Source organism: Pseudopipra pipra, chromosome 22 (genome assembly GCF_036250125.1).
Source record: "Pseudopipra pipra isolate bDixPip1 chromosome 22, bDixPip1.hap1, whole genome shotgun sequence".
NCBI classification, from domain to species: Eukaryota; Metazoa; Chordata; class Aves; order Passeriformes; family Pipridae; genus Pseudopipra; species Pseudopipra pipra.
Genome location: NC_087570.1, coordinates 7,069,067 through 7,092,753, shown reverse-complemented (window position 1 = coordinate 7,092,753; position 23,687 = coordinate 7,069,067). Strand labels below are relative to the sequence as shown.

At 49.2% G+C, this 23,687-nt stretch overlaps 1 protein-coding gene across 6 annotated transcripts in view; it reads right to left on the bottom strand.

Annotated features, from left to right (window-relative positions):
• Positions 1-22,251, bottom strand: part of SPEN (spen family transcriptional repressor) — a 67,190-nt gene extending 44,939 nt beyond the window's left edge. For 5 of the 6 annotated variants that reach the window (XM_064678792.1, XM_064678794.1, XM_064678796.1 and 2 more), the window contains exons 1-3: positions 22,108-22,251; positions 4,047-4,367; positions 280-756 (exon numbers count right to left, since the gene is read on the bottom strand). In XM_064678792.1, the coding sequence (XP_064534862.1) occupies positions 280-756; positions 4,047-4,367; positions 22,108-22,190 (881 nt within the window). In that variant the 5' untranslated portion in view covers positions 22,191-22,251. Of the gene's footprint in view, positions 1-279; positions 757-4,046; positions 4,368-20,865; positions 22,011-22,107 lie in introns of those variants that run through there. The other variant, XM_064678795.1, reaches the window with a different exon arrangement.
• Between the last annotated feature and the right edge of the window lie 1,436 nt (positions 22,252-23,687).

Sequence of the window (23,687 nt, the reverse complement as noted above, 5' to 3'; positions counted from 1 at the left end):
CCCCCAGCTCACGGGCAGCGTGTCCGTACATCCCTGTTTTGCCCAGCCAGTGCCTTATGGACGCTGCACAGATCCACCATGGAAAACAATCAGTGATGCCAGCAGTGTTCCCCTCAGATCCATCTCATTCCATCTGAGCCTTTTTACATTTCACTCCAGTTCACTTCTCCATCAGTGACTGACGCTTTGCCGTGGAACACCCCACCATTCCACAGCCCGGGCTCACAACTCCTCGCCGCCTCGGCAAACGCCCCGCGCGCCCTCGGCACAGGGACCTACCTGTCGCTGCTGGTACTGCTGCTGCTGCTGAGGGAGTCGCTGCTGGAAGATCTGCTCCTGGAGCCGCTGCCGCTGGGGGAGCGGGCGGGCCGGGCGGCCTGGCTGGGCAGCCGCTGCGGGGACTGCGTCCGGGACTGCGACGAGTGCGGCGACCGGCTCCGGCTGTGCTGGTAATTCCGCTCCGGCCTTCGGCCTCGTACCTCCCGCGTAATATCATCCCTGTAGATATCCCTGTGTACCACACTGGGCAATGTAAACTGCTCCCGGGCCCTAGGTTCGTAACGGGGGTCGTGAGCGTCAAAACGGTTCGGACTTCGACTCCGAGAAGTGTAATAGAGCCCGTGTTGTAAGGTCCGCTCCCGAGGGTCTCTATAGTAATCCTGATCGTAATGTCTCGTCCGATCAAATCCTCCCGTCCCCCGCTCATGGTGTCCATAGGCACTATGTTCATAAGCACGCTCCCTGTTATCTGAAGCCCTGCATTTGGGAAGGGGGAAAAACATGGCATCAGAAAGGGGCAGGCACAACTAAAAGCAAATCATGCAAACATTCACGGCAGCACTCGGCTCATTGTGCGACTGCTTCTCTGCTAACCAGCAATGACCTACCAAGCAAACACTGACAAACTTCAAAACGTTTTACTTGACTCCAAAGTTATATTCATATACGATCAAGCTGAGCAATCATTTTGGTTTAATCACAATATGGGGCTTTCATGACCAGCATCTTGCCTACACAGGAAAAAAATTCTGCTTTCCAGCGCAGAATCCTCATTTCAGTTGTGTTTGGTTTTGGTTCTTTTAAGTTCAGTAAACCAGAAAAATTTCATGTTTGTGGAGATCATCATAACTTCTTTCTCCCCCCCCCCCCCCCCCAATTTTTGCTTAAGAGCTTCAACATTTTTTTTTCTGAGATTTGGTAATTACTGGAGCTCTTGTAATTATCCTTCTGCAAAAATGGTGTGGCAAACCAGGCTGTAGCCATGAAAGCCTCCGTGCAAAGCATGACCCAGAGATAAGAAGCTGCTTTCAAAAGGGGTGGCATAACCCATAGAGAAGTCCCAGAAAATCAGGGGTTTTCTTGTTGCTGTTCTAAAGTATTTCACCCTCTTGGAGGGAATTTTGGCCTCACCAGACTGCTACACTCACAGACATTCCATTACTAATGTTAGAACTGCAAGGATGCAGGTCCCCTGCACAAGGAGTAGGAATCCAATTTTCAGGAGGTGTTTTTGTTGCGATTGCTGCTGTTGCTGCAATCACAGAATTTCTATCTCCATGACTACACTGCTTTCCAGCAGCTACGGTCCACTTGGTTTCAGTATTTCCAACATTTTGGATGTCGACTGAGAGAGGCTCGGTGATGTTCTGAGTTAGTGTGATCTCTCAAATAAAGAGATAGTAAAACTGACAGATAAAGTTAAAGGAACATTACGAACAGCTGAGGAGTTTAATTTAGAAGTACCAGGATGGTACGTCTCAGTTACATCCACAAAATGGAAATCCAGATTGATTATGTTGAACATTTAAAAAATACTCGTAAAATTCTAAATATGTCAGGGTAGCCAAAGTTAATTTAAAAATTAATTATCCATCTTATGAAGGACACTTCAATCTTTTTTTTTTTTTTCAGCCCTCTCTCTTGGATTCTTCCTTCAGAATCAGTTATGATTCACTTCAATCCCCCTGAATCCTGATAACCCAATTCTGCCTAGTGCCTCCTCCTCCTCTCCTGCATCACAGCTCTAGTTCAAATGGCAGAAATATTTCAGGGATATTTTATAAACTGAAAATTGGATTTAAATCTTTTTTTGATTAGCATCTCAGGAAGTTCCTTCCATTCCTTCTCCAATGAATCACTAGATCCTTAATCCTCTCAATATATTCACCCTCTGTTGTAGTATCAAGCTTTCTATGGAGCTTGCTCATGTTTTGCTTGCATTTTTTCTCTCCAATTATATATAAGAAACTACTTTACTACTTTACCCATGCAACAGAATGTCATTAACTTTACATCTGCTTGAAATTCATTGTTGCCTTTCTACTTCCATTACCTCTTGCTCGCAACAATGGAATTTGGAAAGATATTTCAGGATCTGGTACAGAAACTTGTCTCTGTTTTTTTTCCCCCCTTTTGAAGGACCAAGATCAACAATTTTATAAACGATTGCATTTAGCATCCTAGGAGGTGTTAATCAGTGAGAGCTGATTTAATGAGGTCAGAGAAAAAGCAGTATTTTCTAGCGGGTTACTGCTACCGAGCTGACAGAAAGAACAAATCCTTATCCGTGAGAAGGACACAGAAGACAGACAGAGGAAGCAGAGCTGAACAGCTACTGGCTACAGTGCTTTCTTCATTTATCTATTAGTACTAAGTGCTACTGGAGTTAGTGGAAAGAGAGGGTTTGACTTGGGTTAGGAGAGGGGCTAATATACACAGGGCAGGACATACCAACCTTTTCCAAGTGTGGAAACACGACCTATATTCCCAATTAAATCTAGGGAGAGAATTGTGAACATAACTTCCCCAATTTTGGCCCCTCTTACAGGGGTAATCCACCTTCTTAATGGGCAAGGGTGTCAAATGATTTTTTAGATGAACCAACAAGAAAAAAAAAATCTTAGTGACAAGATACAAAAAAAAAATTCCACTGGACGGAAGTAGTCCCAGACTGAAACTGTAACTCTGAAACCCCCAGACTTCTTTCTTGAGACAGAAGGCACTTAAATAGATCCATTATTTTAACTTCCAGCCCTAAGTCTGAATCAAGCAGCTGGTAGAAGATTCCCCGAGGCCCGAGGGCCCTCACGCTGCTGCCCACAGGCATCCTCTGGCCGCCTTGGTAACCATCCAGCCCAGTCACTTCTCACTGGTGTATCCACAAATGGCATTAGCACCACGTCCTTAAAGCTAAAGTATGTTTAATGTGGAGCAGCAGAGAGCTTTTTAAGAGACTAGATAGTAATCCACTCCCCATGGCTACTGGCGTCTTGACTGTATACCATCCAATAAATTCAAGGCAGTAGTTCTTATCCCAGCATTAAAAAAAATAAAAAAAACAAAAACACTATAATTTCCAAAATTTAGTAATGTCCATCATCTCTTTTTGCCAATACCATCAGAAGGAATAATCCCAATAACTTGGAAATGATGTAGATCCAAAATGGAACCATCACAAGCAGCCTTCGGTCTTCTCCATCCAAGCGTTATTTCCACGGCTAAGAGTTGTCGGTAGAATCCAAGGGGCTGCATCGTTAAAGTCTTACTAGAAATTTTGTGGTGACAATCCAATTAACATACCCACTGCGTATAGTGAGAACTGAGGACTAGGCATCAAGCTTTCACCGAATTTTAGGTTCTAGTATTCCGAAGATACTCCACAGAGAACTTCGCCACGTTTTGTAGAGTAAGATAGCTCCATCTGGCAGCAGGGATACATCCAGCAAGGCCTTAATATTATCCAAGAAATGGGATCGTTACTTCTAGAAAAGAGTAACTCCAATATCGATGCTGGCCAAAGGAAATCTTCCATCTTAAAACCACCTTATTGCAAGTGTAGGTAGATATCCAACCAGCTGCAGGACACATCCTCTATGGATCCACAAGGTACCAGCCACTGGGATAGAAATCACTTCCGTTTCCAACCCAAAATAGGAAACATAGATAATTCCCAAAATTTTAAATCCATCTGGGGGCCCTAGATACGAGTTTGTGTTTCTCACCATATCAAATACAAAATACCTGCCTAGAGAAACCTTGGAACTTACCCATCAAGTCTCCGCTCATAACGTCCTTCCCGTGCATGAAGCGATGGGGGGGGGCCGTAAGTGGGCCCCCCACCACCTCCTCTGAACCCAGAAACCTCTCTACTACGAGATGCTATGGAAACTGTATCATCCAATCCCCGTGCAGCACTGGGAATGGTTCCTGGTTCATTATAATCCGTCCGTAGGTCTCTATCTCCCATTTTGTTGACAGAGTTGTGTGCCTTCTGCGCACTTTTGATGTCCACAAAATCCACAAACGCTGCCACTCCGCCTTCCGACCCCCTCTTAGGGAGGATTTTGACACTTTCGACACGTCCATATCTGGAAGAGAAGCAAAGCAGAGCACACAGGTTAGTGCTGGGGGGAAACTACCATGTTTAATAGCATTGTCTCCTGCAAAAGCAACATCCAAGCCTTTGCCCTTCCCACGCAGCAGCAAAATCAGTCCCTGGGAGAAGCTTTTCTAAAAAGAGGGGGAAAGGCTTTTGGAGAGGGGAAAGGGCCATTTAAACTTCCCACGGTTACATCTGAACTCCTCTTCTGGTGTGGGGAGCCGACCATGGGATCGCCCTTTTATAGCAAGAGAGCAATAACAGCTCTGAAGAAACAGAGAGGTGTTCAAACCAGAGCACCCTGTGTGTCACCAGTCTGACAGGAGAGCCACAATTAAAACAAAAATGGGTCACGAGGAAAAATACAGACAGCCCAGCCACCTTCTTAGGAAACAAATAACCTTGACACAGCAATTCAGCTACTCCCATCTGTATTTAATCCAGCCTTCACTGTGATCCTCATTCCTGATCTCTACTTCCAACACCTCCTGGGACACACAGCCCACACAGCACCCCCAGACTGGGTTGTGATGGGGTTAAACTTCCCACCCCCAGCATGGACCAAGCCACACGAGGAACACCGGTGGGAATGTGACACCACCCTACATAATGTGCCTTAAGTAACTGCAACACCGGCACTTAGGGATGAGTAAATGTCTATGTAAAATAAAGATAAACCCAAACATGTTTGTGTACACAAGGAAAGAAAGATGGAAAAACATATTTGAATAACTCGCATCAACTCACAGCAGAAAGGACAAAATGGGAGAGATGAGTATAGTGATGTTTTAACAGCCAACAAATGCACGTCGCATTTTGGGTGCTCGGTTCTCTCAGCCAAGAGATTCAGAGCAAACCAGGGAAAGGCTCTGAACTGCAGTGGGTAATCCAGGACAAAAAGAGGCAAAAAACCTTGCATTTTTGAATGTACTGACATAGAGGAAAGGGACACACAAATAAAAAACCCAGTCAGGAAGTATTTGTAAACTCCATGAAGAATTATTACAAGAATTTTCTATTCACAAAGGCAGCACAAGGCTGAACAGATGTAAACAGACCTTACACAGGCAGAGTTTTCAGCCACACACGAAGGGAAAAGGGAATCCAAGGGCCGGGCTGAGGCGCAGCCGCCGTCAGATCCCGCAGCTGCCTCGGTTTCATGCCTGGCTTTCCCTGCACCTCACAAGTTCATCATTGTTGTTGGATGACTAATCCTTAAATACGATCTGAAAGCCTGCCTCACTCACTGCTGCCTTCTCATTCCAGCCTGACCTACTACACTTACATATAACCTGGTTTGGATTTAGAGCCCTTTTTCCCCTGGTTTATACTCCACTGAACACGGATGTGTGCAAACAAGAGCACCTTTTGAGTCAAAAAGTGCCCTGTTGGGCATAAAAAGACACGGTTCCATATGGGGCACGTTCTTGCCTCTCAGCTCTCCAGAGCAGAGCTTGTCACCTTTGTACTCCTGAGTGCAAAGGGTGACATTAATTCTTGGGAGATTCTCAACCTGTGACACCAAACTGATACCCTGGTTATTTTTTCTTATTTATTTCTATTTTATTTAATTAAAAGTTTCAAACACTGGCAAATGGAACTGCTCTTCGAAGTTTGCACCCTTTGGAAGTTGGATATTGCTACCTTGCCTTGAAGGCAAGATTTAGAAAGCTCAGAAGAGGAGATGGTTAATAAAATCTGTGTGAGGGGAAAAAAAAATGGCCTAATTGGATGTGCCAGATGTAGAGAGAGAAGGAACAGGAAAGGAAGGAGGGGGAAGGAAAACAGGAAAGAGCCTATTTGAGCAAATGTTCATGCCATGAATGAACGTGACAAAAATAGGAAAATAATTAGGAATCCTAGTTAGGACCACCCTTTAACACATGTTTCAGCACTGGTTCTCTACAAATAAAGATGTAAAAGGACAGAGGGCTCCAACCCTCACATGCAGTGAGTTCTTCTAAACCACGTAGTTCCCAGTGTGACCGGGTAGAACACGTACTCTCCTTTTGCTGTTAACACGTTCAGTTCCTGGCAACACGAGCCCATGTTTGCCTACAACCTTCAAGGGGGGCAATAGTATCCTAAATGGTACCAAAATCCCTAAAATCCCAACTCCCTTTTACTGCAGTGACCACAGCAAACCTCATATGAAGTGCTGCCTGTGCTGACAACAGAACTGGGCTCTGACCTCAACAATTACTGCCCCATTCTGAAATCCTGACCCCTACATGTTACTATACATACACACAGTCAGACCTCAGTCAGTTTTCTTTTGCTGCAGAAGATCCAGAATGTGTTAAAACGTTCAAATATTCAAGGTAATGCTACCCAGAAAGAGGAAGATACAAAATATCCACATAATAAGGTTCCCATATACCATAAAAATCACCCGTCAAACGCACAACTCTTCCCAGTGTTAATGTTTACATTGGGAGAAGTGTATTTTGGTAATTAAAAAATTAGTATTATTTTTTGTAACTAAGAAATGCATGGGGGAGGCTACTCCTGTACTCCACTGCAGCCATGGTACTACATCACTCCCCTCGGAGATGGCGCCTTTTAATCCCCCTGTTGTTATCCAGACACACAAATAAACGCTGTGCTTTGGTGTCCTGCCCGTACCCTTGACGAGCCCTCGGGATAATCTGTGACAATCGTCTTTGCTGAGAGCAAGGGAGGCAGGCGGGGGGAGGAGAAAGGGAGCAGAAAGGGGGGGATGAAAGAAAACCGGCCCTGAGTATTCCAGGCCAGCTGCTGGAAGAGGAAGGTTGCATTTTCCCTGCGATCACAGACACCCTTGGGTCCCCACCGGAGGATGCATCTGCCGAGGGATCCGAGGGATCCGGCCCGGCCGCACCCATTGGCGTCTCTCCGAGCTGCTCCCGGCTTGGCAGATGCTGCCGGGAGGAGACCGGGGGGAGAGGAGGGAGATCTGCAGTGCTGCATCACCACAAGGCTTCACTGCAGCACAGGAACACGTTACAGGGAAAAAAAACACGCTACTTTCTGGAGGGCCGGGGGAGGAGAGGCGGCGACAGCCCCGCACTTCCTCACAGCGAAGCGAAGGCAAGATGGAGGCGAACGCACCCCGAGGGGAGACCTTTGTCCGGGCAGAGGGCTGGGAAGAGGGGACAAAGCCCAGGGGAGGCACGGCCGCGACCTTTGGCAGCGCTGGCAGAGCGGCTCCTCTCAACCTTCGCTCCACCTGCGCCTCAGCCCTTCCCAAGGCTGCGTGTTGCAATCGCTGCCAGACCAACAGAAACAAAGAGGCGCCTTTGCTCGGCTCCGGCTCCGCAGACTGAGGAAAACGAGGCGTTTTAGTGCCCCTTCCCGTCCGCGGCTCCGGCCCATTAATCATTAGCTCCGGTCACGGCGAGGGCCGTGTTTTCGGAGGGCTGAGGCGCAGCAGACGAGGCCGTGCGAGAGCTGTTATGTCACCGAGCCCCTCGCCAGCGCAGCCCCGGCTGTGAACACACATCGAGCGGCCCTGGCAGGAAAAAGTTGCTCAATAATCACGGCCCGAACAAAGCCTCGCTAATCCAGCTTTTCAGACAAAGAGAAGGAATTCATAATTTAAGCATTATCGGTTTATTCACTGTAGATCAAAGCACCTCTATATTCAAGCAGCTGAAATGTCCCTGGGCTCTTGGCACGGCTGCTCGGCGTGTTTCCCTCGCTCTCCAGCCCTTCCTCCTCCCCGGCTCTTCCTCCCGTACCGGCCGGGTTGGGAAACGCGCCTCCGCCAGCGCAAGGCCGGGCTGGTTCCTCCTCCCCAGGGGCGACGTGTCACCCAGACACAGCCAAAGCCAGCCCCCAACCAAAGCCAGCCCCCAACCTGCCCCACACCGGGGTATCAGCACCCCCGCTTTCCGTGTCCAACAGACCATTTCAGCTTTGCTGCAATATTCCATAAACTCATTAGGATTTTTACAGGATGATCTACACGTGATAAGAAAAGGTGGGTTGAAATCAGGGAGAATTCATTTTTTAATATAAACCAAATCCCACTTTAAATCACGGTACCTCCCGATTTCTCGCACTGAGCTCCCCCCAGGCTTGTGAACACCTTTTATACCCGACCATCTCCACCACTGCAGAGTTCTGCAGGTCAGCTCCATCCCAGCCTAAAAACCTTCACTGCATTTTAATTTCGAATCCGACACAACGCTACGCTCCAGATACCACTAACTGTAAGACACCCTGCAAGACCCAAAATAACCCAGCAGCTCTTTGTGCACGTCCTGCGCCGCTCATTACGAGCGTGATTAGACAAGACGCCCCGATACAGAAGGACATCCGAGTATTTTGCATTCACTTGGGTTCCCTTTGGCTACATCCAGATATCTTTAGCCATCTGAAAAGCTCGGCTGATTTTTCCGTGCCACGCTCAAGCTCCTTCTTCCTCCGTGATTATATAACCCCGGCAAGCCCCAGCCTGCATTATTCAGTAGAACGCTCGCACAGCTTGAAGCTTTCCTTGGCCAATCACGTTCCTCTGGCTTTGTTGTTATTTCATAACAAAATAATGTGACCTGAAATAGTACTTTGCCAGATGTCTGTGCCTCTTCTCCTTACTCCCAACTCCGGATGAATCCAAGTACCCGTGGTACTCCAGCCCTGCATTCCCCCTGCACAGAGCAGGTCTGGCTCCACATACGGGGAAATCCAAGATGTGGAGATACTACAGCTCCATAAAGCAGGATCCACCACCAGATCCACAGGGATTTCTAGCCAGGCTATGGATGTCTCTTGACTCCACAAACATCATTTCTAGGGTCTTCTGCTATCATGGATGTTCATTTCACAGCCTGAGAACTTGGCCCACCACAACAGCATGAGCAGCCACTTCCCAGTACAGAAAATAACGTGCCAAAGAGCAGCAGAACCCACAGCCATGCAGCCTTGCCACCAGCACCCACCACACTGGGATCTTACCAGAACACCCACACACTGGGATCTTACCAGCAGCAGGACATCGAGCCCTGGTGACAGCTGCCCTGCAGAAATCCTGCTCAGAGTTAAGCACCAGCTTCCAGCCCCACCAGCTCACAAAGAGCATCTCCGCCTGCACTGCTCACAAAAGGTGGTTAATATTCACCACTGTGAGTTCCTGAGCCAGCAACACAAAGGGAACTTTTGGCTCTTACACGGGTGTTTGCAAAGCTCATGGCACCAAAAGTGATCACAATGAGGGCAGTAATATAATAAATGAAATACGGAGCAGGTAAAACTCACTTATCTCAAGAAAATGACACCCTACCATGATCCAGGCTTTGTATTCATTCAAGCCACATGCTTTACTTGCCATGAAATATATTTACATACTTATATTTTTTTTTTATAAAGGGAATTTCATATCAAGAGTGATATGAGGTGGTATTTCACCACCCTCAGACGTGAGCAGCACAAGTCTTTGGAATTATACTCTGCCTCAAGTAACATAGAGCATTACTCAAAATCCACTCAAATCTGACTATCATCACGTGCTTGGCATGGAAGGAGACTTGAGGGCTGGCAGACACAGAAGAATAAAGGAATCTAAACAAAAAGTATTAAAAAATGCGCTATTTTATAAATACAGTAGCTGACCTGTAGAGAGTAAAACCAGAGACAGACTATCAAGAATAGTGTGCACAGGGCTGGGATGAAAATCATTCCAGTTCATCGAGATGGATCTCGATAGAAACAACAAGCCGAATTCCACAGTTCTGGAAAACTACACTTAAAATTAACTCAGACAAATGTGGGGAACTGTCACCTGTTGAGCCATGACCGCTTCACTCTGTGGGACTGTCGCTGAGCCCTGGTGAATTTGTCACACGATATCTCAAATGCTTCCAGACAAACACGGCCACGTCCCCGCGGCCGCCAGCCCTGGCAGCAGCTGCGCCCAGGGCACACCAGGAGCAGTGTTTACTACTGACAACTGGACACAGAGGCCACCAGGGCACCGGCCCCGCTTGGCTCCCTCACAGTGTGTCTTCCACACACTCCACAAGTCTCAAAGATGCCTCCTCTCCACTGGGTTGGTATTTCCAGCAGATGTGGGGTAGGTTGAAGTCCCCCATGAGAACAAGGGCCAGCAATTATGAGACTTCTCCCACCTGCTTAGAGAATATTTCATCTGCCTCTTCAGGACAAAATGGATCTCCTGGTTGGGGCATCCTGGTTGGGTAGTCTAGGAGAGACCCCCACCAGGATATCTCCCTTGCTGGCCTTCCCACCATTCTTCCCCATAAACACTGAACCCTGTCACCACCACCATGAAGCTCTAGACAATCCAAGCACTCTGTACTCCTACCATCTCTCCTTCCTTGCCAATTCCTTGTCAAGAGGTTACAGAACTCCAGTTGTGTCAGTCATCCCACCACGTTTCCATGATGGCAACTATATCATCATCTCCTGCTGTGCAATGGTTTCCAGCTCGTCCTGCTTGTCACCCATGCTGGGGGCACTATTGCAGATAAATTGCTGTGTCTGTAAAGGTAACCCCTGGTGAGCAGCTGGGACAGAGCTCTGGGCGACCACAGGTAGGAAAGCTCACCAGTAAATGATAAATCCACACGATGTGCAGCTTTGAAATCCTTTACCTTCCCCAGTCAGGCAGAATAAAAGCTCCTCGTATCACAAGGAGCGCTGGTTTTCCTGCCGCCGCACCGAGAGCAGACCTTGTGACAACAATGAATCAGAAACATGCCCTAATTACCAAGCTCCCATCATTTTCTAGATTGCAATCTGAGATGCTTTAAAACCTGTTTAGAGTGATCTTTATTGGCTCTGCGACCTTTGGGGGGAGAAAAACGATGTTCTTCAGGGCATTCTCTGCAGCTCTTCTCCAAGTAATAAAGATCTTCAGGGAAACGTCAAAATTCAGGAGCAGAAACAACCAACCAGGTTACAGAGCTCAGCCAGACAATCCTGGGGTGAATCCTGAGCACGATGCTCATATTTCTACCCTCCTGCCCCAGCACCCAAACCACTCAACCCCAGATCCCTCTGGACTTTGCAGCTCCCTTTACCCCCAGCAGCAGTGAACGGGAAATCTCCCAACTCCCAACTACAAACGGGGGTTTTGTTAATGAGATACAGCACGTGTTCCAGCCACGCACGGAAAACAGCCAGGGCTTTGTCTGCACTCGTAATCCCTCCCCGAGAGATGACAAAGTAGGAAATTAAAAAGCGAGCAGAGGCACATTCACCGATACTCCTGATCCCTCTGGTATTCAGGAGCAGATAGTCCGGAGATAACTCCATGTGGAACGAGCCCTCGCCTCTTGCTTTACAGCTCAGCTCCATTTTAAGACCCCAAGTAAGACTGATTCCTAATTAAGACATTTTGTTTATGTCTCTGTTGCAAAGTGACCTTTTGGATGCTGCTGAGGTATTAATATACAAATGGAATTATTATGTGCCACCAGAGAGGGAAGAAACAGAGTGTTTAGAACTGTTTACTCATAGTTCCCACTACCAGTAGCAACAATTTCATCCAACAGTCAACACACTGGGAAATTTTTCTGCAACCCCCAGGACAACCAGTTCTGCCACAGATCAGCTGTTCCAGCACACACACCAGGTGATAGGTGAATATAGGTGCATCCGTTCCTGAAATATCAGTTCCACTGGGACACCCCCACAACACAGAACAGCACTCAGGAGGAGTCCTAGTTCAAACCAGGGTGAAGATGAGGGAGGGGGAGCTGAATCCATGCTTTGGACATGGGGATTACATGAAGCTGGATGAATAAGAAACCCTCTTGGCACTCCATGCAATATCTCGCTGGGCTACATTTAATATCATCCTCACCCAAGTCAGCAGTTCCGCTGCCGGCAGCGTCAGGAGAAGCCAGCATTGCATCAGCCCAGCCACAGCCAGACCTCGACCTGGAATAAGGGCTCAGCCCAGCATTACCCACTGACAGCTGCCAGTGTCACTGCACGAGGCATGGCCACCTCAGCCACCCAGAAAAGAGGCGGTTCTGTTACTAAGGAACTCTTCCTAGTTGTCTCTTCAGAACAGTGAAGGAGAAGCATCCACAGCTCATTGGTATAGATATTATTTGGGGGGGGGGGAAGAATCAAAGTGGCTTTGTGAGCAGAACTAATGAAGACTCATTTCTTAGGGATGCGTGTCTTGAGGTCGAATTCTCCGGTGTCCAATAACTGCCAGTTCCCACTGCAGCTTTTCCCACGGTCAGGAACACCTCTCTCCCATGTGGATTCTTTAATGTCTAATAAGAGCTGCACTCTCGCTGCAGCTTTTCTCTCCATGGGGCCACTAATCAGTTCTCTCTCCTCTATTAAAACCGCTTGTTTTCACAAAACTCAAAGGAACGTCGTGTCTCTGAGACTGAAGATCCCATTCGCCCTCAGGTTTAGCTGGAACTGGCAAACAGGTTCAAAATTGATTAGGGAAGAAATGTATCCATGGCAGGAACACCTCAATCTTGCTCTCCAAGCAGATCAGAATAACTATCACTATTAGCAGAAGCATGAAAAGGTTACAGAAACATGTAGGAACTCTGCATGTTCAGCTGTGTTGTATCAAGCACGACGAGCTGTGATTCTTTATCCCCAACCCACACAGATGCGCTGTCACGTTCCTACACGCCAGACATGGAGCTGCCAAATTCCATCTCCAGGGCATTTTTTTTTCCTTCCAGCTTAAAGCATAATCTGCAGATTTGCTTCAGAAGCACCGGTGGTGATAGGCTGCGTTCAACGCTTTCTGCAGGGGAATTGCTCAAGCCTGTTCTTTTGCATGACTGATTTCAGGATTTGGTTGGATTTGATGTTACGAACACGCTGCATCGCAACCGTGTAGGGGAATCTCTTGATTAATCGAGTTTTTTCATTCTTACATGAAAGGGTAATTCCCCATCTCGATTTTGCTTCTCCAAGCTCTGCTCTGCATGTATTCAGCAGCAGATGGAGGAAAATGCAGAGTCACAACATTATGGTGTCCCTGCCATGCTGCAGAGCACTTGGAATGTGGATCATCTTAAAGCTTCCCAAGTCTTGGTGTTCGCTGGTTCAGACTCCTCCAATAAAGGACAAATGTTACAATCTCTTCACCAAGGTTTTGTGCATTTTACAGAAAATGGTATTTCAGAAGAAAATAAAATTTATCTTGTCCGCAGTCTCTGAGACCACCCCAAGTGATGGAATTACTCTTCCCCCTTGAACCACAACTTGGTCTGAACAAGCGACCAGTTTCACTAAGTTTGACAATTTGAAATTAACTTCTGACAGAAATCAGCCATTGCTCCAAGGAATCACAGCCCCAAACCCCAAAGTTCACCTGCTGCAAAGAGGTGAAACTGGGGAGGACAAACAGCCAGTTCCCAGCCGCTCCCGCTCTGCTGCACCAGCCAGTCACCAAACACAGACGTGTAAATGTTATTTCGTTGCTCTGTGACTCACCGTCACCATCACCCTGGAGAAAGTGCTTGTCCCTGTGACTAAACCAGCTCCCACAGTCCTCGGCAGGAGCCAGGTGTCAGCCCGTGGAAACTAATATTCCCCACTGATGGCCAGAGCCCGGCACACACTCGGGTGTGTTCTGTCTGCAGTGACTACCTGCGCTCCAGGCGCTTTCTCCACAGGCAAGAGCTTGGGACTTTCCACAGCTGAGCTCCTGAACCAGCCAGACTTTAATGGCTTTTCATTTGCTGCAACTCAAAGTCAAGGTTTTGCAAAGCCGAGCTGGAAATTTGAGTTTCATCGCAACAATGGGCAAGGTTTCACACCTCGGCTTTATGAGCCAGCCTAAAGGAGGCCTCACCACACCAAAGCCTTGAGCAGAGCCATATCTGGAGGTGTGCAGGGACTACCACACTGAGAGGGCTCTTCCTGTGGTTCAGGGATACATCCAGGTACACCAAACCACTACCACACAACCGGGTACACCAACACAACCACAGGGAAAGCTGCTCCCTTGTTTCGTGCCAGTTCAGGGATCAACTTCACCTTCGAGTGCTCATTTTGAAAGATCAGCCTGACACGAGCTAGGCAAGAGCACGAACTGCAGCACAACCCGGGGGCTGTAACCTCAGAAAGGATGTAGAGGAAGAGATGCTTCCTGAGCTCAACTGCTGCCAAAAAACGGTGAATCTCGCTGTGCCCACAACCAGATTATCATCTACAACATCGGTACTGAAGCCACTTTTATTTTTTAAACGTGGCAAAGCTTCTCTGCAACTAATTCTCCCAATGAGTTGTTTCAGAGTTAAGAAAAACACCAAAGGTTTATTGAGACTATTACAAGGCGGTGCCTGTGCAGACCGTTGGCTGTCTGGGTGCGTATCCAGCTGCCTTCCCAAGAGCAGCATCTCACAGACCCCCTGAAATTAAATCAGATGTTGATTATGTATACAAGGGAGATACTCATCCACCCTGAGCTTTTATTCCCCTCACACTTAGGATGCTAATGAGGCCGGAAGACTTTTTTTCCCTCCAAAGACGACTTCTTTAAATGTACAACTTGGCAATTTATTTTTCTTATTTTGCCCTATTAACTATTACAGGTGCCCCATAGCTGCCACAAAGAGCCTAAAGAGGGAACTTTGAAACAAGCCTCTGTGTCCTTTGGCAGCCATCACTGTCAGTGAGGATGGGAGGTATTCACCCGGCTGTGACAGGGACACCAAGTTACTCTCAATGAACCCCACGGACAACAAACACAACCAGCTCAGCTTTGTACTTGGAGGAAAACTGGAAGTGATTCACCATTGCTAAAATAAAGTCATTTACAGTCTGGCAGTTTTTACTGAGCTAAAACATCATTTCGAACCCAGCTTTGAGTGGGTACCTGACCACCTTTGTGACAGGAACTTGGTTTGAGCCCAGCTCTCATTTCCTACTGCACCTGAGGATAACAAAACACACGGAAGCTCTTCTGTTTGGATAAAGGGACATCCAGGAGGAACCCACACACAGGTCAGCACTGTCTCCATGCACAGAGAGAGCGGGTGGTATCCAACAGACAGCCCTGCAAATCATCCATTCACACTCCCAGAGATGCTGGACTTCCCTGGCTTTTCAGTGGAGAGGTGAGAGCACGTTCAGGGCGCTCTGGTCAGATGCGGAAGCTCACACTTCAGATCTAAGTGTGCTGAAACCAAAAACTGCTTTCGGTTTTACGTTGCTGAGCCTAATTAAAAAGGGGAAGAGAAAGAAAGCAAAAAAAGCTTCCTTTTATTCTTAAAAATACCCGAGCCTTTAAGCAGGACATTGTGACAGTGCTGCTCTCCTCCCACGATCAGTTTGTCTGAGTGGAAAATTGGTGTTCCTTTCACATCCAAATTCTGCTGCCTTCTCACCCAAGTCACCACGAATGTCTGGGCCTCAGACGAGGCACGGACATCCCAACTCTAATCCAGAGCCAAACACATGCAGCAGGACACGCTTCTGAAAAATCCATCCCCATGAAGGATGTTGATTCAACCTAATTCAGTTCAGTCCATCCTGCTGCCAGACCAGACTGCAGCAGGCCCTGGAATATGGCCTGGTGTATTTATGAAAAGCCTGGAACCATGTTTATTCTTTTACTGAAGGTTGTTATCTTCACACTGCAGGATTTCCAGATTGCAGGGGACGATTACAGAGCATCAGCAGGTTAAACAATAACTATGGAAATGCACAAAACCAAAGTAGTTGCCGTGTTTTATTCCTCATGCAGGAGTCTTCATCACGTTGGAATGCACTGCTGCAGAGCAGCTGTGGGGATGGGTTTCAGGAGATCTGAGCTGCCATCACTCCCCAGGCAGAAAGGTGAAACCTCCAAACGAGTGTGTGTAGAATCACCAGGTGGGAAACACTGACTTGTATCCTGGGCAACGACAGAAACAGCTTTTGTCTGATTTTCATTAACTGTCCAAGCAGTCTGCAGAACACCACAAAGACTCCAGCAAAGGTAAGCAGCAGGGCTGGTTGTACACTGTGAAATTCCATCTTCAGGGTCCTAATTCCTCCCACGAGATTCCTCGCAATGCCGAAGATGCAGCAACTCAGGATCTTATGGAGAGTCATCAATTCTTCTAGTTTATTCCTCAGTTCATTGTTTAGCAATGTTTGTCTGTGCAGTCTTCAGTTTCAGGGTGTTCTCAGACCTCAGCAAGTTCACTGAACTTAACGAAAAACACAAGTGAAATATCTCACTGGTGCTTATTTTTGGTATCTACCAAACCCAGAACAGATCCACCCCACTGGCAGCTCCACGACTCACACCCAGCAACTCTCCCGAAACCTTCGGCAGCCTAAAAGCAGCCAGGAGCAGAGACCCTCAGTTCCACCCCTTCCCAAACATCCTCAGCAGACTGTGTTGAGGTTTATTTCTCATGTGCAGAAGGCGTCTCCTCCTCTTCCTCACAAGCCAACAACAGTGTGAAACCACCACGACACTGAGAAGACCAAGGCTGTAGTTGTGACACAGCAGCTTACGAAAACAAAACTCCTGAGGAGCCCCAGGTCCATCCTGACTCACCTCCCCATCCAAGATCTGCAACCTGCCCTCTACTCATCTGGATATTTACTTCCTTTTTTATGGAAAGCCAGCAAGTGCCTCTTTGCCCTCAGCGAAGACAAGGACCTAACTGTGGACACACCTTAACATGGCAACAAGGTCACTTGCTCAAAGAACTTGGTGTGACTTCCTGGCCTATAAAAAGCAAGAAGGAATAAAAAAACCAGTCAATGAGGCTTTTCTCATCCCCTGTTCTGACTTCCTGAACGGACTCAGTACCTCTGTACGTCTCACAAGCACTGGTAGGTGATAGGAATCAAGACAGGAATATGTTTTGTTGTGCTCTGCAAGGATTATTTTATCCCTGTACCAAAGGAATTTACAGTAAGGGCAAGAAATACCAAAAGCCAACATCGTTCTGGAGGGGCTCAGTGACAACAGAGGCCGTTACATCAAATCACAAATAATCACAACTAAACACAGCCCAGACCTTTGAAGAAACTTCAGAGGAGAAACAATGCCAGCCAGGCTCAGCAGTGACAGAATTTTGTGACCAAGTGACATCAACTTATCTTTCTACCACAGCTCAGCATGTAAAACCACTTAATAGAAGCTTAGTCCAAATCTACTCTCTTGGCAGCTTTTCATCAAGTTTCTTTGAAATAATTACCCAGGCATTTCCTCGGCCAGTGTGGCGTCAACCTGCACCTCAAGTGCAGGCAAAGAGCAGCAGCCAGAGCAGCCAGAGGATTCCTGAATCTCCTGCTGTTGAGGAGCCATCCTTGGTGTGACTTGGCCTCGGGGGAAGGAGGAGGCGGCTGCAGACAAACAGTGCTGGGTGACACCCTGGGTACACCAGGAGGTGATGCCTGGGCTGCTCTGGGGCGTTTGTGGATTGATATTAGGAATAGAATTATTAAAGATCTAATGGAAAACCACCAGTGGAACCAGCAGCACCATCACCTCAATCACCCGCCTGACTGACGACCCTACACCCAGAGCAAGGCTGCCTTCCCAAAGGAGCCGAGCAAGGCTCCCTCGTGCCTTCCACACCCTCCCTCCCCTTCTCATTCTGGGCAATTAATTTAATCCCCCTGCCCCAGTCTCCCAATCAAACATCCTCCCATGGTGTCTGTATTCCACAAAACTACGATTACCTTATGGAGGTGTTTGTAAAACCAGCACAGACAAGTCCTGATGCTGCCCAATATTCCAGCAAAGCACACTGTACCCTCTCCCTTCTCCAAAGCTCTGAGCTGGAAAGGGCAATACCTCATCTGTGAAAATACTGTCACCTAAAGTGACACAAAACAAGAGACAACACAGGAACAGTTCCTTCTGCAGCCTTACTTCTGTATTTTCCTACAGTAAAATCACACCTGGGCAGGGATCTCTACAGGCACAGCTGAGTTCGGATAACCCTGTGTTTGCATCCCAGGATCATTGTTAATCAATGATCAACAATAAAAACCTAGGAACCAATTTAAGAGTTTTACTGGAAAACCAGGAGCGCTGTTCCTTCTGCCTCCAGCCTGTTCCCATGGAAAGCCACTGCCAGACCTCCCGGTGTCAGATGTGGGAATTAGGTTTTTCCTGAGTGCTCTACACTAGCAGTGACCAATGCTCTCCCTCCCACAGCCCGTATCAGAGCTACCAAAATCCCTCTGCGCCCCCTCAGCCCACTGCATTTACACCCCCAGCCATCAAGACAGAACATGTTGTCCCAAACTGACCAAATATTCTCTAGAAATCACCAAAATCAAACAGGCACTTGCTGTCAGGGCAGCTTTTCTGCAGTTGTGTTTCATATGCCGAGCACTTCTCCAGGAGGTATCCAAAGCATCTCCTCAGAAACAGACACTGGCAAAACCAGACAAAGTCCATTTCCCCCCCAAAAAACCCCTTAAAAGCTATTTGTCTTCTCCAAGATTGCTCCAATCCACAATTTATTTCTGTCAATTTTAAAGCAGAAACTTGTTTCCTGAAATCCAAGGTTTCTCCTGGGCTTGGTTACCACTGTGAATGTCCTAATTCTTCCCCCAGAAGAGGAGACAGCCCAGCACAATCACATGGTCCATAATTAAGAGGCTTTTACTCCTCTTTGCCCTCTAAAACACCGATAAAAGGGACAAAGTCACATTCTTTTGGATAACTGGAAGAAAACACAGGGAGGAAAAAAAAATATGGAAGGGCAGAACTTGTGCTGGGGACAACTGTTACTATATTTAGGTGCCTTGTTCTCCAAGCTGCCGAGCATCTGTTTCAGTTATGGTGAACGACGGGTTTTTTTCCAGCATTAATTAGGAGAACCCAAACCATGGCTCCCACTGCTTCCCTGAGCTCACATATCCCAGATCCCAACTCGGATTCACTGCTTATTCCACCTTAACAGTGGATCTCCAATCCTGGCACTGCCTGCTTTTCTATTTCAGGGTGCCTTAATAGCTCAGTTGAAAGAAAATATAGAGCATTAGTTTTTTAAAAGGGAGTATTTAGGTAAGAAACTGAAAAGCCAAAACAACTTCAACTCTTTAAAATGCAGAGAAAAATCTCTCCTTTGCAATCCCCTTTAATATCAAGGAAATAGATTTAGAAAAGGATGATTAAGGAAAAAAATAACACTGCTTTTAAGGAAAAAATAACACTGCTCACATAAGCCAGAGCTTCTTGAGACCAGCTTCAATATTCTCTAATTTGAGAAGAGGATTCATACGTACAGTGTTATTTCCATTTGCACTAAACTAAACCAATCAAGGAGTATTTGGGGGGGAAAAACCCCACATATAATTTCTTCAAAATGCCTCTTTTATCTTAATTCATCCCTTAAAAGAATTCCTTGTGAGGCTGCAAAGTCAATCAAGGTTCCCACAGCCAGCGATTTAGTGAAGGGGGAAGGAGAAGCAACAAACCCCTCACACTGAACACTCCTGCTGGGTTTGAAGTTCCAGGAGTTTTCCCTGAATTTTTACTTCTTCAGAAACAAGATGGTTGTTTCTCCAACTTGCCCCTGGCAGGGACTGAGCAACAGCCAGGGCTCCCATCCGGGCAGGGCAGTATTTCCCAAGCTCAGTGGAAAAACAAACACTCCAGGGGGTTGCACAGAGGCTCCGGGGTAACGCCGGGCCCGGCCCAGCGCACATTTCAGGCGGTATTTCCCCAAAATCTTCCCCGCACCGCTCCCATGGCTCAGCCTCTCCGCCCTATTCCCAGGCTGGGGGATGGGTGGGAACTGGGCTCTGCCAAGCCCCGCTCCATCCGAAAAGGCTTTCTCTCCCAACGAAAGGAGAGGGAAGCCTTCCCCATCCCACCTCCACGGCCTTCCTTCCCTGTGGATGAACCCACGAGCCGTGCAGTCCCCGAGCAGCGCGTGTCCCTTCCCCCAGGCGAGCCCGGGCATACAAAGGAAGCCTCGCTCCATTGTCCACCTCCAGCACCTACACAGCCAGAGCCTCGAACCCGGCCCCGCGCTCACCCCTCATCCCTCTGCCAGCCGCAAATACTCCCGTGGCTACACCCCAAAAAGGTCTGGAGGCAGCGTGTCACCCCCCTCCCCCCTTTAGTACCCGCAGCCGAAGGGCCGAAGTGTGTTTTAACTGTGTTTACTGGCCTGAGATCAGCCTCACCCAAACACACAAATCCCGGGTAAAAATCAGTTTGGAAAACCAGGGAGAAACTGGGAGAAATGCCTGGCTGCAAATCTCCTTCCCAAACCTCGGATCGCAACTCAACGAGGTAAAAACAACCAAAAAAAGGTAATTAATTCAGCGCCTGCCATTTTTCCCATCCATCTCCAAGCAACAGTACCATAGCAACTTTTTTCCTGCCTTAATACATCTTACAAAAGGAGGACTGGACAAAATAAAACCCAGGAATGTCAAATTTCCACTGTGGAGCGCCTATTCCCTCCACTAGTTATGGCTGGAATTAACCCAACAACCCCGGAGCAGAGGTTTTTCCCCCAAAAAACCCTGCCTTTGTAAAGCACTGGGTCACGTAACCCGGACTGAGGGACACGACAAACCACCTTGGATACAGATCCACCATCCGGCACGGACCGAGCGGGCAATCTGGGCTCGGGGGGGGCGGATAATAAAGGTGGAAAAAGGTGAAGCTCGATTAAAACAGGGCAATCTCGGAGCGATGAGGGTGTGCAGATGGGGTTTGGCTGCTGCAGCAGCTCAGGCCAGGAGGACGGAGGGGGATGTGAGACCCTCGGTCCCTTCACAGCGCAGTCGATCGGGAGCCAGGCAAGAGGCGCCGGGACCTTCCTTTTCGCCCCTCGGTGTCACCGCATCTATTTTTCCCATGGTGACTCATTATTAAGGACGCTCCGTCATTTTTCCAGCGCAGGAAGATTAAAGGAAGCTTCGAAATCCATTTTTTTCCTGACGGTGGTTAAACCAACCCGTCTGGAGGGGCCGTGAGCTGAGCAGGGCTTCTTATTTCCTTTTTCCCCCAAAATAAAACCAGCTTCCAGCGGGGGGTGCATCAACTTGAGAGCATTTCCCGAGGAAAAAGGTGTTGCTGAGGCGGCGGGGGAGAAGCCTCTTCCTCCTCCTTCTCCTCGCAGGGAAAGACGGAGGGAGGAGGAAAAAAAAAACACAACCATGCAAACAGCTACTACTTCCTTATGAGCGGGATTAACCTATGCAACAACAACAACAAAAAAAACCAACAAGGAAAAAAACAACCCAGCACGATATGAGTCCAAGGCGCTTCCCGCGTGGAGGATCCCGTGTTTTCTCCGTGGGTTTGTGTGATTTATTTATTTTAATTATTTTTGAGAGTCACGTTCTCGCAGCTGCAGGCGCTTTGGTTCCCACCGCCCGCTGCACCTCGGGGGGAAACGCAGCATCATCCAGGGGCTCCACACGGGAGGGAAACGCGGTGAAATGAGCGAAAATAAACAGAGAAAACTCCAAGCGTTGAAGAATAAAAAAAAAAAAAAAAAAAAAAAAAAAGGACTGGCGAACAAGCTGGCTCGGCGCTGCCTCCGGGCACTGGGATCCTCTCCGAGCCGGCGGCCGAGCTCCCCTCTCTGCCGCTCCGCCGTTTCGGGTCCATTTCTGGCCGTTTTTGTATTTCCCCGCTGCGGCCGCGCCGCCGGTCCCGCCATGGCGCGGGTTATTTACAGCGCTGTTTTCCTCCTCCTCTCCACGGGAACCGCCGGCCCCGCGCACTCCTCCCCCCCTTTCCCACGTTCTTCCCCCTCGTTCTCCCCACACCCCGCGGGCCGGCCGGACCCCCCGTCCCGGTGCCCACTCACCGCTTGAAGTGCTCGATGATCTTCTCCTCGCGCACGTTCTCCGGCAGGTTGCCCACCCAGAGGTGCCTGGTTTCCCGGACCATGCTGCGCGGCGCGGGCCGAGCCCTCCGCCCGTGCCCCGGCTCCCGGCCGCCGCTCGCCGCCCGCCGCCGCCTCCGCCGCGCCCTCCGCCCCTTCCGCCGCGGGGCCCGGCCGCCCTCAGCGCCGCCGGCCGCCGGACCGCACCATCCCCGCCGGGGGGGCCCCCTGCCCGCCGGGCCGGCTGCCGGGCGCCGGGCTCGCTCTCCGCCGCGGCCGCGCTCCCTCGCCGGCTGCCCCCGCCGCGCCGCCCGCCCGCTCGCTCCCGCTGCCTCCTCCTGCTCCTCCTCCGGCAGCGGCAGCGCGGCGCCCCCGCCGCCTCCTCCTCCTGCTGCTGCCCGCGCCCCCCCGCGCTCCCGCTGCTCCGCCGGCCCGGCCGCGCTCGCTCTCCCTCTCTCTCTCTCTCTCTCGCTCGCGCTCCCCCCCCGCTCCTTCCCTTTTCCCTTCCCTTGCCCGCGCCTCGCGCAGCGCCACACGGGGGCCCCCGCGCAGGCGCACTGCGCCCCGGGGCGCGCGCCGCGGGGCCGCCGGAGGGGGCGGGGCGAGGGCGCGCGACGCCCCACGCGGGGGGGCGGGGACGGGAGTGCGCGTGCGCGGGGGGGAGCGGGGGGGGTGAGAATCGTAATGGGGAGAAATGTGAGAAATAAATACAAGGGGGGGATATAATGGGGGAGTGTGAGAAACATAATGGGGGAGAAATAAATACAACGGGGAAATATAATGGAATGTGAGAAATAAATATAAAGGGGGGAAAGGTAGTGGAGGGATGTGATAAATATAATGGGAGAGAAATATATAATGGGGACACGAAATAAAATGGGAGAATGTAGGAAATACGATGGGGGAATGTGAAAAATAAATATAATGGGGGAATGTGGGAAATGTAATGATGGGTGAGCCACAAGGGGGGATATCGGAGTCAGGGGGCTGTGAGAAGCATAACGGGGTCTGCAAGAATTATGAAGAGGGGCTCTGAGAACTGGGATGGGGGCTCTGAGAAGCATAACTGGGGCCTTTGAGACATGTAATGGGGGACTCGGAAATGTCACGAGGGGCTGTGAGACAGAATGTGGGGCTGTGGTAGCTGGGGGGGTGAGAGTCATAATGGGGACTCTGATAAATGAAACTGGGGGCTGTGAGAATTGGGATTGGGGGCTGTGAGACTCTTAATGAGGGGCTGTGAGGAACATAATGGGGCTGCCCTGCCAGCACCATCTGCAGCCTCAGGGCACAGTCTGAGGAGCTGCACCCAGCCACGGGGCCCTGCTGACCCCACACTGACAGCCCCCGCCCTAAATCCCATCAGGATCCCCAGATCTTGAGGCACAAACACCTTCACCCAGAGGTGAGCACACAGCCAGCTCCTGGCCACTGGGAGAGCAAGTAAGGAATTAATTGAGGTGAGGGCCCCCTGTGGCTCTGGGATCTGTGATGGCTCCAAAGCCACAGCAACAGGAACCCCGAGTGGGGCTGGAGGGGGCTCACTGAGCCCCCCACGGCTG